Source organism: Haemaphysalis longicornis, unplaced genomic scaffold (assembly GCF_048455015.1).
Source record: "Haemaphysalis longicornis isolate Haplotype H1 unplaced genomic scaffold, Haemaphysalis longicornis Haplotype H1 scaffold_6, whole genome shotgun sequence".
NCBI lineage: Eukaryota > Metazoa > Arthropoda > Arachnida > Ixodida > Ixodidae > Haemaphysalis > Haemaphysalis longicornis.
The window spans coordinates 114,548,281-114,562,000 of record NW_027526407.1 but is presented as its reverse complement, the minus strand read 5'-3'; the positions used below and the strand labels follow the sequence as shown (position 1 = coordinate 114,562,000).

The 13,720-nt window shown below is 45.6% G+C and overlaps 1 protein-coding gene across 1 annotated transcript in view; it reads right to left on the bottom strand.

The window, feature by feature from the left end:
* The window catches only part of LOC144141903 (venom metalloproteinase antarease TserMP_A-like), a 36,522-nt gene extending 34,282 nt beyond the window's left edge, over positions 1 to 2,240 (bottom strand). The window contains exon 1 of the mRNA XM_077673372.1: positions 2,123 to 2,240. Coding sequence (XP_077529498.1) covers positions 2,123 to 2,168 — 46 coding nt within the window. The 5' untranslated portion in view covers positions 2,169 to 2,240. The remainder of the gene's footprint in view (positions 1 to 2,122) is intronic.
* Positions 2,241 to 13,720: the final 11,480 nt, after the last annotated feature.

Genomic DNA, 13,720 nt, shown 5'->3' with positions numbered 1-13,720 from the left:
ATATCCACAGCAACACAGCTAACTGAAGTTGTACATGACATCACTTTTTCTATTAATAACCGCTCGGAGACAGACTTGATACTGATAGATTTTTCGAAAGCATTTGATTCAGTATGCCATAAAAAATTACACGCAAAACTCAAAAGTATACTTGGTGCCGGAAACCTAACAAACTTGATAGAAGACTTTTTATACGGCCACTCGCAATTTGTAATCTTTGAAAATGTACATTCAGATAGCATGCCCGTAACATCCCGACTCCCCCTGGGCTCAGTTCTTGGCCCTCTGCTCTTTCTTATATTTATAAATGACATAACAACAAACATTTCCTGTAAAATCGAACTTTTTACTGACGACAGCATTATTGTACATTCAGATAGCATGCCCGTAACATCCCGACTCCCCCAGGGCTCCGTTCTTGGCCCTCTGCTCTTTCTTATATTTATAAATGACATAACAACAAACATTTCCTGTAAAATCGAACTTTTTGCTGACGACTGCATTATGTTCCAAGACATCAAAATTACAAAGACCAGGTCGCTCTACAAGAATCTCTAAACCAATTTGATAACTGGTGTACTAAGTGGCAAATTAAGATTAACATCAGAAAAACAGTGTGCATGACCATAACGACAAAGAAAGAACCCATGAATTATCCTTACAACATTAACGGCACGCAACTGGTGAAAGTACATCAACACAAATATTTAGGCGTAATTTTAACATCCAACCTTATATGGGACTCACACATCGCTCACATTACATCGACTGCGTTGAGCAAATTATTTTATATTAGAAGGTGTCTGAGGCTCGCACCAAAATCAACTAAGCTTTTAGCCTACACCACATATATCAGACCAGTATTAGAATACGCCAGCGCCGTGTTGTTCCCTTATACTCTCACTAACATAAAAAGACTAGAAAAGGTACAGAGGCAAGTTGTAAGATTTATCTGCAATAAATATAAACGTACTGACTTCCCAAATAATATGCTATTGGACTGTGGACTTCATACACTAGAGTTTAGAGCTAAACAGGCCCGTCTAAGATATCTCTTTCAACTATTGCACAATAGAATCGACGCGTACAAGTTCATCCACCCTTCATAATCCCGGCAAACAAGGCAAAAACACGCGCACACTTTGACTGAATATCCTTGCAAAAATGACGCATTCAAATATTCTTTCATCCCGCTTGCTATCCGAGAATGGAATCGCTTGGACCCATCCGTTACTAACACGAATTCACTGACTCATTTTTTGTCCAGAATCGCTAACATTACAAATTAACAGGAAAGTAAAACATGCAGTTCTAATGTTTATGAAGCGTGGACTCGAATGTTATGTATTCTGTACACTTCACGGCGAGCACCCCTAAACTTCCGTCTGCATAACGTACACCATCATGTTCAGTCGCTGCGAATTTTGACTGTACTTACTTTTCTGTAATATATTTTCTGGGAATACAATATGTATGTCTTGCCTCGCAATGTTTTTTTATCTTTTGTTTTCTTGCTTGAAGTAAATACTACATACCCGCATGCGCAAACTTCCCGCAGTGTAATTGCTTGATGACTCATGGTTTTGAGACTCCGAGACTCCTTTTTACGGTTCCGCTCGGCGCGGTATTGTTCGTTATGGTTTGTGTAACGTATGGTTCATCTGTATATCAATTTCTTTTCTTTACACAAGTTGCTTTTTTTTGCTTAATTGAGTGCACATCCCCTCTTGGCATCCTTTAAAAACTGAGGAACCTAAAATAATACGCTTATATTATACGTTGCTCAACCCTTCTACATGTTTCACTTCCTTTGTATCCTTTATAAATATGTGTAATCTAAAAATATGACGCTTACATCAGAGTTACTTGACCCTTGTTCTTGTTTTGGCATTTCGCTATAAATACTGTTGTACTACCTACCGACTAATTACTCTTGTATGTATATGAATACACCCTTGTATGTCCGCCTGCCTTGGTCTCAAAAAGAGGTTGGCAGTTTTTCAAATAAATAAAATAAATAAATTAATGTCAGAAACACTGTTGCCACCAGATTTACGCTATCCAGGCAAAGTTAAGAGTGACCAAACACGCCAAAACTAAGGACAACAAGCACTTGACTTACCCAGTGCGCAGCTCCAAAGGAAAATGAGAACGCTGAAAACAGACATGTTTTGGGTCCACGACTATCTACTTCCTTCCAGATGCACCTCAAACTTTATATGAATAGAGGGGTCTGTAAGTTTCAAAAACAGTTATAAAGACCCCGCACCTGCTACTCGGGCATGTTTTGGAGTGCCCTTTCGGACAGTGAATGGCAGTCAGTTCGAAACACCGAAGGTTCCTTCCCCTATTTTTATCAGGGACCCTTCAACAATCGGGGTTAGACAAAACCTCAGAGCGAGCAAACGGCTGCGTCTTTAATGGTGACTCTTTTTAAAAGCGAAAGTTGTGCTGGTACTCAAATAAGCGACGATCTAGCAAAAAAATTAGAACAATAGACTGAAAACGTATTCTGTGCATGCTTTCGTTCTTTGAAAGAAGAGAATAAAATTATGCTACCTCTACCGGCAATTCCACTTAACACGAGTCGAAAACATTTTTTTTTCTTCCTGCTATAACAAACACGTGTTTTACGTAGTCTATATAACAGTATATATACCCAGCGTGCATATAACCTTCCTCTTCTGAGTTTTGCATAACCACGCAAAAGTCACACATGAATAACGAGAGAAGCTGCTGATAACTCCGAACTGTTTATTCTGGATATTGTCTGCCCATAGGGTGCTTTTTAAATGCAGCCACAGAATACAGATATTGTAACTGGTGTGCATCCAGTGTGAAACCAAGCTTGGCTGGCTAGGAAGATCATAACCCAGGTATCTGCGGAATTCAGAAGTTCTAATTAAACCAATCAATCAAGTAATGACGGCAGCCACGGGCCTCTGGCAACGCCTATATTTTTGAATTGGAGTGGTGCTCTAGTTATCAAAAAAACAGGAGTGACGTTTCTTGTGGCTGCCAGAGTTCGCCCCTATCTGCCCTAAAAGACTAAGTACGCCTACTTCTTCCATAAGAAGCTCTTTGCATGTGAGCCACCAGAGCAGTGATATATCGTATTTACTCGCGTATTGACCGGACTTTTTTTTTTTCAAAAATTTTGATGCAAATTTAGGGGTGCGTTCATCACGCTGGGTAAATTTATCGTGGAAAATGTTTGAGCCCAGAAAACGCAAGCACGTTGTGGGTCAATATTTTTACAATATGTTTCATGAACATAATAAAAATAATAAATGAAAACACAAACTTCCGCCCACCGCCGCCAGCCGCTTTGCAAAGTGACGCAAAATGCAGTGTTTTCTAGGGAACGCGCCGGAGCGAGTTTGCTGCGAGGGTACAACAGTTCGACGAATAAGTAGCTGCCACTGTCACAGCCCGGGACATCAAACAGACATGGCTGCTGACGCAGCAACCTGAGTGCGTTTTTTTCTTTGTCTTGTGAGTAAATCATGTGCATTTAGTGAGAGTTTCTCCCTCATCAATACTGAACGCATGGTTGCCGATATCGCTAATCTGCCGCAATAACGCAGCCACGTCCTCTTTGAAAGGAAAGGAAACTGAGGTAAGCTCGCCCATCAGCAGGCAGCCTTGGCACACATATCTCATGTTGCTGCGGCTAGTGCTGGGTGCGTTCATTGCGCGGGAAATTTATATGATCAGAATTTGACGACAAACTTCAGGGGTGCAATCACAACGCGAGTGCGGTCATTATGCGAGTAAATACGGTATACACAAACGAAGGTTAAAAGCAGGCAGTGCAACGAATAAGGCCACCGGGTCGGATATTCATGAATACATACACGCGCAATATTAAGCAACACAAACAGCGCAGAAAACAGAGGATAATTTTTTTTTACGTTTCCCGTTGTTCGCGCGAAGTGAATGAATTTTTCGAATCCTATTTTGTGGCAAGGATGTGTTGCTCGTTTTCTCTCGCTGTCTTCATGAAGCCTTCCCAGCTGTCCATCACATTGTACCACACACAAAACTCCTCTATGACCATTGAGAGGCTCAGCTGATTTATCACGTCCGTTGAAGGGTTTCCCATCACGCTGAATACCCGGAAATTAAGAAAGCATCATTTTATATCATCTCTTTGGGGGCACTTTATATTTTTCTAATCTTTGAGGCGGATCGAGCTTCGTTTCTCCTACCATACTAGAGGTCGAGGGAGAATATTGATCAGTACAGAACTACGAGCAAAGTTTGTTAACGTCCGCAGCACCGATTAGCCAAAACCGTCCACCACACTGATTAAAACAAAATATTCATTTAATGTCTTATTTCGATTGAATGACGCATTTTGAGAAACACACATTTAGAAAGGAGTAATTCCGAATGTGTTTTTTTAGAACACCACATTCAAAACACCGCGCCCCTTCAGAAAGAAAACGAAGCATCTAGTTTTATTTTTACGGAGCTCTGTAAGATAATCAGCCGTACCGCTTGCCACAAACCACGGCATTTCGGCCAGCACGCTTTCCACAATTTTGAAGGAGAGAACGCCATCATCCATGTCCCTTCACCTGGAATTGCGTCGAAGAACAAGACCTTCAAGACTACCCCGCACGAGAATATGGAAGAAACGCTGTTTACGTGGTTCGTAGATATGAGAGCAATGAATACGCCGTTCAGCAAGGGAGTGTTACAACAAAAAGCAGGGCTGCGACCTGGTGCAGGGGTGCAGGGGTCTGCAGGGGTGCAACAACGTCAGGGCAAGCCCCGGGTAGCCTAATATTTTTTCGCTGTCATTCAGCGCATGTCTACATCATCGGCAGGTGAGTGCCGCCGCCTCCGCAATTACGAAGGCATGGTATACCTGCTTGGATGCGCCTCCACTTAAACAGCAAATTTGTAGACTCAACTGCTTGTAAAATAGCAGTACATATTTTGCGAAGATCTCGATTCAACGAAGTATTTTGAGGTTCCCGGTTAGTTCGTTCGATCGGGTTTAGTCTGTACACACGGAGGCATCATCTGCTAATGGAGTGGCATGACGAAAGAAGCAGGTATAAAACATGCGTGAATAAGCCGGCCGTAACAGAGTGGTCTTGGACTGCAGACCCCGACCCCAAATATGCTCACTTGAACTCCAAATAAAGTTTCTCTCCCATTTTCCCTCCCTCCTTCCCTCATTCTCTCTCTCTCTCTCTCTCTCTCTCTCTCTCTCTCTCTCTCTCCCTCCCTCCTTCCCTCATTCTCTCTCTCTCTCTCTCTCTCTCTCTCTATCTATCTATCTATCTCCTTGAGAATTCATGGCCAAAAAATGCATATTTTACGTGGCCGCAGGGCAAACATGCGACAACCAATGATTGATGATGGTGGGATGCCACCGGATGCTCGTCCCACCAAGCTTCGTTTTCGTCTTAGGCTAAGCCCACAGTGCTACGCTGCACTGCCGTATTTGTCTACGCCTCGCCACCGCATTTTTAACATCAGAGCTGTTGTAGAAAGGTTAATTCGCCGTTGCAGGAAACAAATACCAAGAAAATGCCCGGCGGTCGTGAACACGCCCCTCGCGGTGACCACCGATCGCCCTCGGCACGCGCAGCAGCATTACCAAAACCAAATCTGGCAAGAACTTCGAAGAGCTACAAAATGGTGAGCACTCATGAAGGCGGGCCTCGCGGTGACCGCCGAGTACCCGGCTGGAGCAGTGGCTTTATCAAAAAACAAGTCCAGTGCTGTCGTCGAGCACTACCGTGGATGGAAAAAAACTGAAGGAAGCTCACACTAACCCGAAAGACTTCAAGGTAGCGAACCTCTCCGCAACCTTCACGACCACCACGACATCTTAAGTCGATGATTGCAGCCGACTTGCTCCTTCTCCGCTACCGCAACGACCTTTACTCCATTACTGTTGCTGTAACTGTGATCTTCCTTCATTTTTTATGAAGTGATAATCATTGGACATCACCTTGGAGGGGCTTGCGCTATGACGCGCTTTCTCGTTCCGAGCAAGTTTTGCAATGATTTTTTGGCGAATCTTGGACAATGGCTATAAGTGGGCATGCTTGGCGTGACAAACGTGCACCCGGGGCACTGGGTGGTCGGCGCCAGTCATGCACACACGAGTGCTCTGCCTTTCCTTGGTTTTTTGCTAACTACCGGGCGGTAGCCGCAATCTTGGCGGATATTCCAAGGTGGATATGCTTGGCTTGACCATTGTGCGGCGGAGAGGCTGGCAGTCACTGCGAGCCACGCACACATGAACGCTCGGCATTTTCTTGTTTTATTGCGAAGTAGTATACCTCTACCAGCCAAGAAAAAATTTGTGTCCGCGTCAGAAGAAAACGCCAGGCTAAATGAAAGAAAATATTGGCACCGTCAACAATCGGGCCTGGACCCGAATATTGAGAAACGGAGTGACAGCCCATCGTCTTACCGACTAAGCTACGCCCACACTAGGACACGGGTAGACACACGGTGTACTAAACCAACACAGCGGCGGGTCTACCCCCTGCTCTCACTGAAAGCCCTCGTCAGAAGTGCAAAACGCCTAATGTATGATAACGGCATTCACGTGGTTTGGATTAGCGGTGAACGCAGCAGCGTCTGGGGAGGGGGAGTGCGGAGAGGGCGCTCCTTGCCGGCGACGCATGAAACAAGAGTTAAGGGGAGTCACGCGTTCCGCCCTCTTCCTCACCCTTCAACAGGCGCTCCGCTTCGTTTTCTTTCTGGTGTCACTGCTGCATTCGCTTACCCAGTTACTAGGACCCGCCCCCGCGAAACCCAGGTAACGGGTGCCAGAGTTTATGGTTTCACACTTTTTAGACCCACGTGTGTGAATTCAAGCAACGTGGCGTGGGTAACCGTTGTGGGTGTCGTTTAGAGCTTCGCAGTCCAAACATCTTCACAGCGTGCATTGAAGGTAACTTTGTTTAACTGTCAGGCTGTCGCCGCGAGGAGCGCGCTCACGTGCGCTGTGAATTTTCTTGATATTTTTAACTGCGGACACGCTACATTGACAATTTGCTCAATAGCTTCGCTTTTAAAAAGACCTCCAGCGCTGTCCTTAAGCGCTACCACGTGTGTAAAAAAATTTCAATGCTAATGCTAATGTAGAAACTTCACCCTCCTTGGGAGAAGTCACCGCGGCCGAAGCATTAGTGAGAAGTAATTATGGATAACTTAAGACATAGCTACGAGTGTTGTAATCCTTCCCGAGACGACTTGCAGATCCCGCCACCGCTGCCTCGAGTCGATGACGAAGAACTTATGTAAGTCTACAATGCTTAGGATGACATTGCATTTACCACTCGCCGCGAAGGAGACGACCTCTTATATGTATATTACTACAATTACTACGACCGCAACTATGCAAATAAACAATGGCACTGAAATGTAATTATGTGTTCGGCAATGCTCACCTACAAGAGCTTCACCATTCAAGTCTTGCGCGTTCGTGCATGCTTCCCTGGACTTCTTTATTTGTTTCACCCACTCTTCAAATAACAGTTGGTCGAGAGACGTTATCCTTGTATTCCAAGACGAGGCAGCAAAGCAGCTGTAGAAGATGGACAGCGTCTTAAGTGCAGAGTGGAAGTGATGACGTGTTAACGTATTCCGAGCTTGGATAGTAAATTCATCCAATGAATCTATGTTATATTCAGATGTAAAGCTGAAGTATTTAAAAGACCTAAATTTCGAGTTTAATTCGTTCCTGGGGCAGGGTGGGTGTTACATTTTTTCCCGTGGATTGAGAGCAATTGGCCAGAAAAAAGGTATGAACCTTTAATGGCGGCAGCCAAGGTCGGTTAGAAAATAGTAAGCTGCGGGGCATCAGATCTAATTGAAATTCGTGGCAACATAAGGTAACGTGCAAATATAGTAATGTTTTTTAACGTGGTCTTTACGCACACGCATGCGTCTCCACATCAAACTTCTATTCCGCGTAACTGAATATTGATTGATTGATTGATTGATTGATTGATTGCTTGATTGACTGATTGATTGATTGATTGATTGATTGATTGATTGATTGATTGATTGATTGATTGATTGATTGATTGATTGATTGATTGATTGATTGATTGATTGATTGATTGATTGATTGATTGATTGATTGATTGATTGATTGATTGATTGATTGATTGATTGAATGTAGGGTTTAACGCACCGACGCAGCGCTGGCGATGAGGCGTGCCGTAGTGGAGGGCTCCGGATTAATTTTGGCCACGTAGGAATTTTTAACGAGCTCTGAAATCTCGTACACACGGGTGTTTTTGCTTTTCGCCACCATCAGAAAAGCGGCCGCCACGGCCGAGAACCGGAACCGCGTCGTCGTGCTCAGCAGCGCAACGACTTAGCCACTCAGCCGCCATGGTGGGTCGCAGCTGAATATTGTAGCAAATATCGCTATGTTTATTCAACTCAATTTATTAATGCTTGTTCAACGCTTGATAAGTTCGAAGCACTGTACAAGATTTCTCCCCTTTAGAAGCGTTCTCGTGCTGACTGTGCTCACTAGCAAGCTTTTGATATCAGACCTATTTTAACAGGACAGCTGTTTAATCTCGTGGTTGAACTGGTGGCGTTCGCAAACACTCTTTGCAAAAAATACCGATTGCACGTGAGCCTACACACCTTAAAGAGTGCCCGGTGTCGTCCAGGTTTGAACATGGGCTTGCCTAGGTCAGGAGCCGGCAAAAACACTAAGAAAACAGTTCGAGTGCGTTGGAGCCAGAAGCGGGGAGAAGGGACGCCTAGTTCGCTTAACAGAGGACGAATTTGCGAAGCCGGTTGCCGCCGCAAGTAGTGGGTGCTAACGCTGTACACTTTGAGAGAGATGATAAACCCTGCGAAAAAAAACGATCCAGGACTGCTAGTCATGGAGAACTTTCAGTGGGAAGTTCGGAAATAAATCTGAGGTGCAACAGCCGGGTCTCCGACAAAGGCAGCCAGCTCTGCAGTTTCTCCAGCTTTGCAACATTAATACAAGCTGCGCCAATGTTTTGTAGCAGACTTTAGTTCACCCAGCTCGTGTGTTTACTAGCTAGGTACGTGACTCCATAAGGCATCGTCAGTGTCATGATATACCTCTCTATACTAACCTGAGGAGAGGAACGAAGAATATAATTACAGACTTGCTCACCATAACAAAGTGTGGGGCGCAATACCGGATAGTGGGAACGAATGCAGAATCATCAGGTTAATCACGGCAGTTGTGTGCTTGTGTGTCTGTGTGTACGCGTGTGTTGGGGGGAGGGCAAGGGTAGTAACGGTATAAAGCTTTGATTTTCTTATCGAGAGGCGTATCGGGATCTTTGTCTTTATGGTGTGAGCAGTCTCGTGATTCGGCGACCACCAGCCTTCAGGACCGGAGCAAGCACATGCCGATGAACAGATACAATTCTTTGTCATATCTTTTATAATGCGTCCGTTCTTCTATACCTCCAATTGAAAAATGCGTTTATCATTCCCTCCCCAGCCCTTTATCTGATAGTTATGATTTGGAATGACTGAAGGTTTCCTCACGAGTATTTTTCACGCCTGCAGGATGTCTTAGTGTGATCGGTTCTTTAAACGTTCATGTTTTCTGAATATATCAAGTTCTAAACCAAATTACACATTTGGTGATCCCACCTTTACGCGGTAAAAGTTACAGAAAAGAAATGTTATTTTGCTTTTCCATGGGTTTACTTCTAGCCTGCGGTGCCAGTATTTCTTCGTTTTGTTGTAAGTGATGCTGTATTACATTTTGATATTTCATTCTTTAAAAGACACACCTAGGGGTCTTCTATATAGCTGCGAAGACGTGCATTAAACGAAATAGAAAACCTTTGGTGATTTTGATCCGTGAGTGACTTGATGTGAGCTCGCTTTGACGCGTTTACTCTGCCTTGCTGTGAAGCTGTTCCGGTCTTTTGCACCCGATTAACTCGGTTGGAAAACAATCTTCATTTTGTTGCGCTAAAGTAATCGAGGTTACCGTTTCCGGTTTCGGGCGATATGAAGTCGTAATTTTTTTTTTGCTCTCAGCTTTATTCGCAATGACGGCGCTCTTTATATCACCCGTCCCGCCTTGCGCATACAGAAATATATTTTTTGAAGCCATGCACTTTTTGAAGGGCATGGCTTCAAATCGTGCATGGCTTCAATACATGTGATGTCACAATGCGTTCAGGCGATTTCGCTGCCCCTAAGTTTTGATTTTTTGCAGCGTCCTGGCTACCTCTAAACGACATCTGGTAGTGAGAATACCGTACTTCTTTTTTAGCATCTCTCGTAACCTTTGTCTTTTATTTTCTCAAGCGAGTTCAGTATCCACTTGACCTTATGCCCAGTGCTCCCATAACTGATATTTCAATTTTCATCTACCTTTGGGCTTTTACGTTGATGTGCTTTGTAGGCTTGCTTCGAAGAATATAGTGGCCTTCGAAGATAACGGTGTGTGACGCATTTGATTCGTCCACAACTCTGTTAAAAGAATCAGCGCTAGAACAATTCTTTGTGTTTTCTAGTTCTTTACGAAAATGGCACACTTCAACCTAGGCTGACTCGCGCATTTATGCTTTATTAAAAATTAAACTTTTTTTAATGTTCCTCTGACATCCAGCCTATTTTTCTAGCCCCCTGCTACCACTAAACAAACTAAGTGTACAAGAGAAAGCGAGAGAGACGGCTGTGTAATGTGAACTGGTAAGGTCAGCCCTCTTGGCGGGAGGGCTTGGTGCGTTATATTGGCATGGCTATAGTTGCGTACACCGAATGTTGGAAATTGCGAGAGGAGTGGGAAGGAAAAAATCGACCGAAATCGGATAAGAGAAAACGGTGCAACAAAGCTGAGACAGGAAAGATTACACGGAAATCGTAAGGGTAAACGCTGAACCAAAATATCAAGAAAGCGAAGAAAAGAAAGAACTAATTAAAAAAACACCCGCATTTCCCCGAAGGGGAGCATGGGGAAGTGCGAATGCACGGGTGATGCTATGAGGGGGAGTTATGTTGAACTGTGTTGGCATTCGCCCGTTAGTTGCATTTAACACCCCCGCGTGATCAAGTGGGGATTCACACACCCCGTTAGTCGTTCTCTGGAAATCTTGGTGAATTAAAGTGTATGTTCGAGGAGATCACACACACACGCAAGTAAAGTGAAACGACAGTATTCTTTATTCAGCACTTGTTGGTGTTGTCGTTGTAGTTGACGGTCATTATGACCGCCTTGTGGTCACTGAAATGTACGGTCAAGAGTTGTTGCAAGACCGCGCGTATCAGACAGTTCCTCGCAAAGGCCAGGTCGATGTAGCTGCCGTTGATGGTGGTGGGAGCCTCTAGCGGTAGGCACGTCATTGAGTGGTTGGCGAGCATGTATTCCATCAACCACTCGCCGCCCTTTCGCACGTCCACGTTAAAGTCCCCAACAACCACGACTGGGTCCGAGGGCTTTACGCGCCTGGCCACACTCTCCATCGCGGCGTCCACGTATTCGACGACGTCGTCGCGCGAGATGTTTGGCGCGAGGTAGAGGGTGACGACCACGATTCCGTCGCCCGAGTACGCGTCGGTGTAGACGGCACTGTACGGCGACTCGTCCCTGACCGGCGAGGTGGACACGCCGTGCGACACGAGGTTCGCGTAGACGTGACCGACGAGGTAGACGCCGCAGTACTCGCCCCGACTTCCGCTCCTGGCGAAGCAGCAGTCGTCGATGGGGAAGTGGGAATGCACGGGTGATGCGAAAGAATTCTTCTTGGCCAATCGCCCTAAGTGGGTATGTGCTAAAGAAATTAGGAACTCTTCTTGGCCAATCGCCCTAAGTGGGTATGTGGTGCGGACGGACGGACGGACGGCGGTGGACGCGTGATTCAGGGTCGCTTAAGAAGTGCATTCGCACTTAAAACGGAAGATATCAAGTTCCCAGCGCAAACCAATACATATCTTGAGCCGCTTGCACTGTTTGCGATCTCAAGATACGTTCGTACTTCAGATTATCGTAAGCCCCGCACGGGGCACCTTGAGTAATCTTGGTGACGGTATTGGTGACGCCGCGGACCCCGAGCCCCCAAACATAAGCTGTATTCAACCGTGGCGATGTGTTTTAAGGTGAAGGGTAGAAGTCTCAAACGGTGGCCGTCGGAGCCTAGATCAAGCTCCGACGGATCGGCTCCCGGTCTGTTTACCAGGCAGGGAGCTCCGGGACCGCTTCAGCTATCAGCGTAAGGCTGACGAAGAAAGTACCCCGGTCTCCCTGATTTTATACTCCGGTCCAGTCCAGTCCTGTCCACTCCAGTCACTGCTGCTCCCGCATGCGCAGCACGTCTCTCCAGGAGCCACGCGAAATGGCTATCAAGCGACTCCGGTGCGCCGACAGACTTCGCTACTGCGCAACGGAGGCGCATAGCTGGGCACGCGCCAGCGCCAGTACGGCTGCGGTGGCTATGACGTCACTCCTCTGGAATGCGCATACCAGCAAATGTGCAGACCCAGTTCTCTAGATGCCCGTAATCCAATTAAATTGGATTTCCAATCCAATCCAATAGAATTTAATTTAATCCAATCAAATCTAACCCAATCCAATGCTCCTCGCGCTTGCGCAGCACGGCCCTTCAGGGTCCACGAGGAACTACTCAACCTCGGCCAGTGTAGCTTACGGTACAAAACCAACATGACTAAACAACAATGGGGAAGAAATCAGCAAACACACATGCGCCGCAACAGTTGGCCAACGTTCCGCGCGAATGTTGGCACATCGATAGCAGTGCGACCGAACCTTGTGAAGCCAAGAGATTTACCGCCTATTTAGTGAAAGCCATCTACAAGATAGGCAAGTTCCTCGTTAAGGGGTACACAATAGGTGCTGACACAAGTTTCGTTCTTATTGTACAAAAAGATGAAGTAAGCCTCCGCCACCTCGCGAGTACGTTGCTTGGAGTACCATAATAAAACTGCTGTTTTTTCAAAGCAGAGGCACACACCCATGATTTCTACAGTGCTCCGATAAATGGGAACATGGGTCCCCCATAAAGAAGAGGAACGTTCTCGAAGACGGATGTTCAGGCACCTGCCCGTCTGGCCTATACTTAAGATCCACCGCCATCGAACTGGATTCGTAAACAACGCCTTTCGCACATTTTACGTATTGTTTTCCATGCTTGAGCCCGCACCCTTCTCCTCGAATTTCTTTCCTTTGGCGGGCTTTTCTGGCAATAGCCCCACATAAAGAATAGAATTTGTTTACTGCAGAGAACACAACCTTAAAATCAAACCTCCCATCAACCTTCTTCGGTCGGTGAGCCACGCGGTGAGTGTAAGGAACAACCACCATCCCCTTATCACGAAAAAGATTACCCATTGTTGGATGGGATTGACTGACGCAATGAAAGGCAGCCCTCACAGCTGCCGGTTCAGTAGTGGTCGAGACAGTTTTCTGAATTACTGTTTCTTTCATGGAGCACTGGGCCGACCGGACCCACATGCCGATAGCAATTGCATCCGCAGTAACCAAGGCATCCGCATAAACGTGTGTGTAGTCTTTGTAAATGCTGAAGTGAATGTACAAGTGTAGTCGAAGAGCCAACCTAAGTCATAATCTTAAGCTGGCACAACGCTTTAAGGTAAAGTAAACCTAGACGAGATCATAGCTGAGTATTCTCCGAAAACGAATTCACACTCTAAGGCTCGGGCCCCTTAACAGTCTTAGGTATATCAGGCACAGTATATT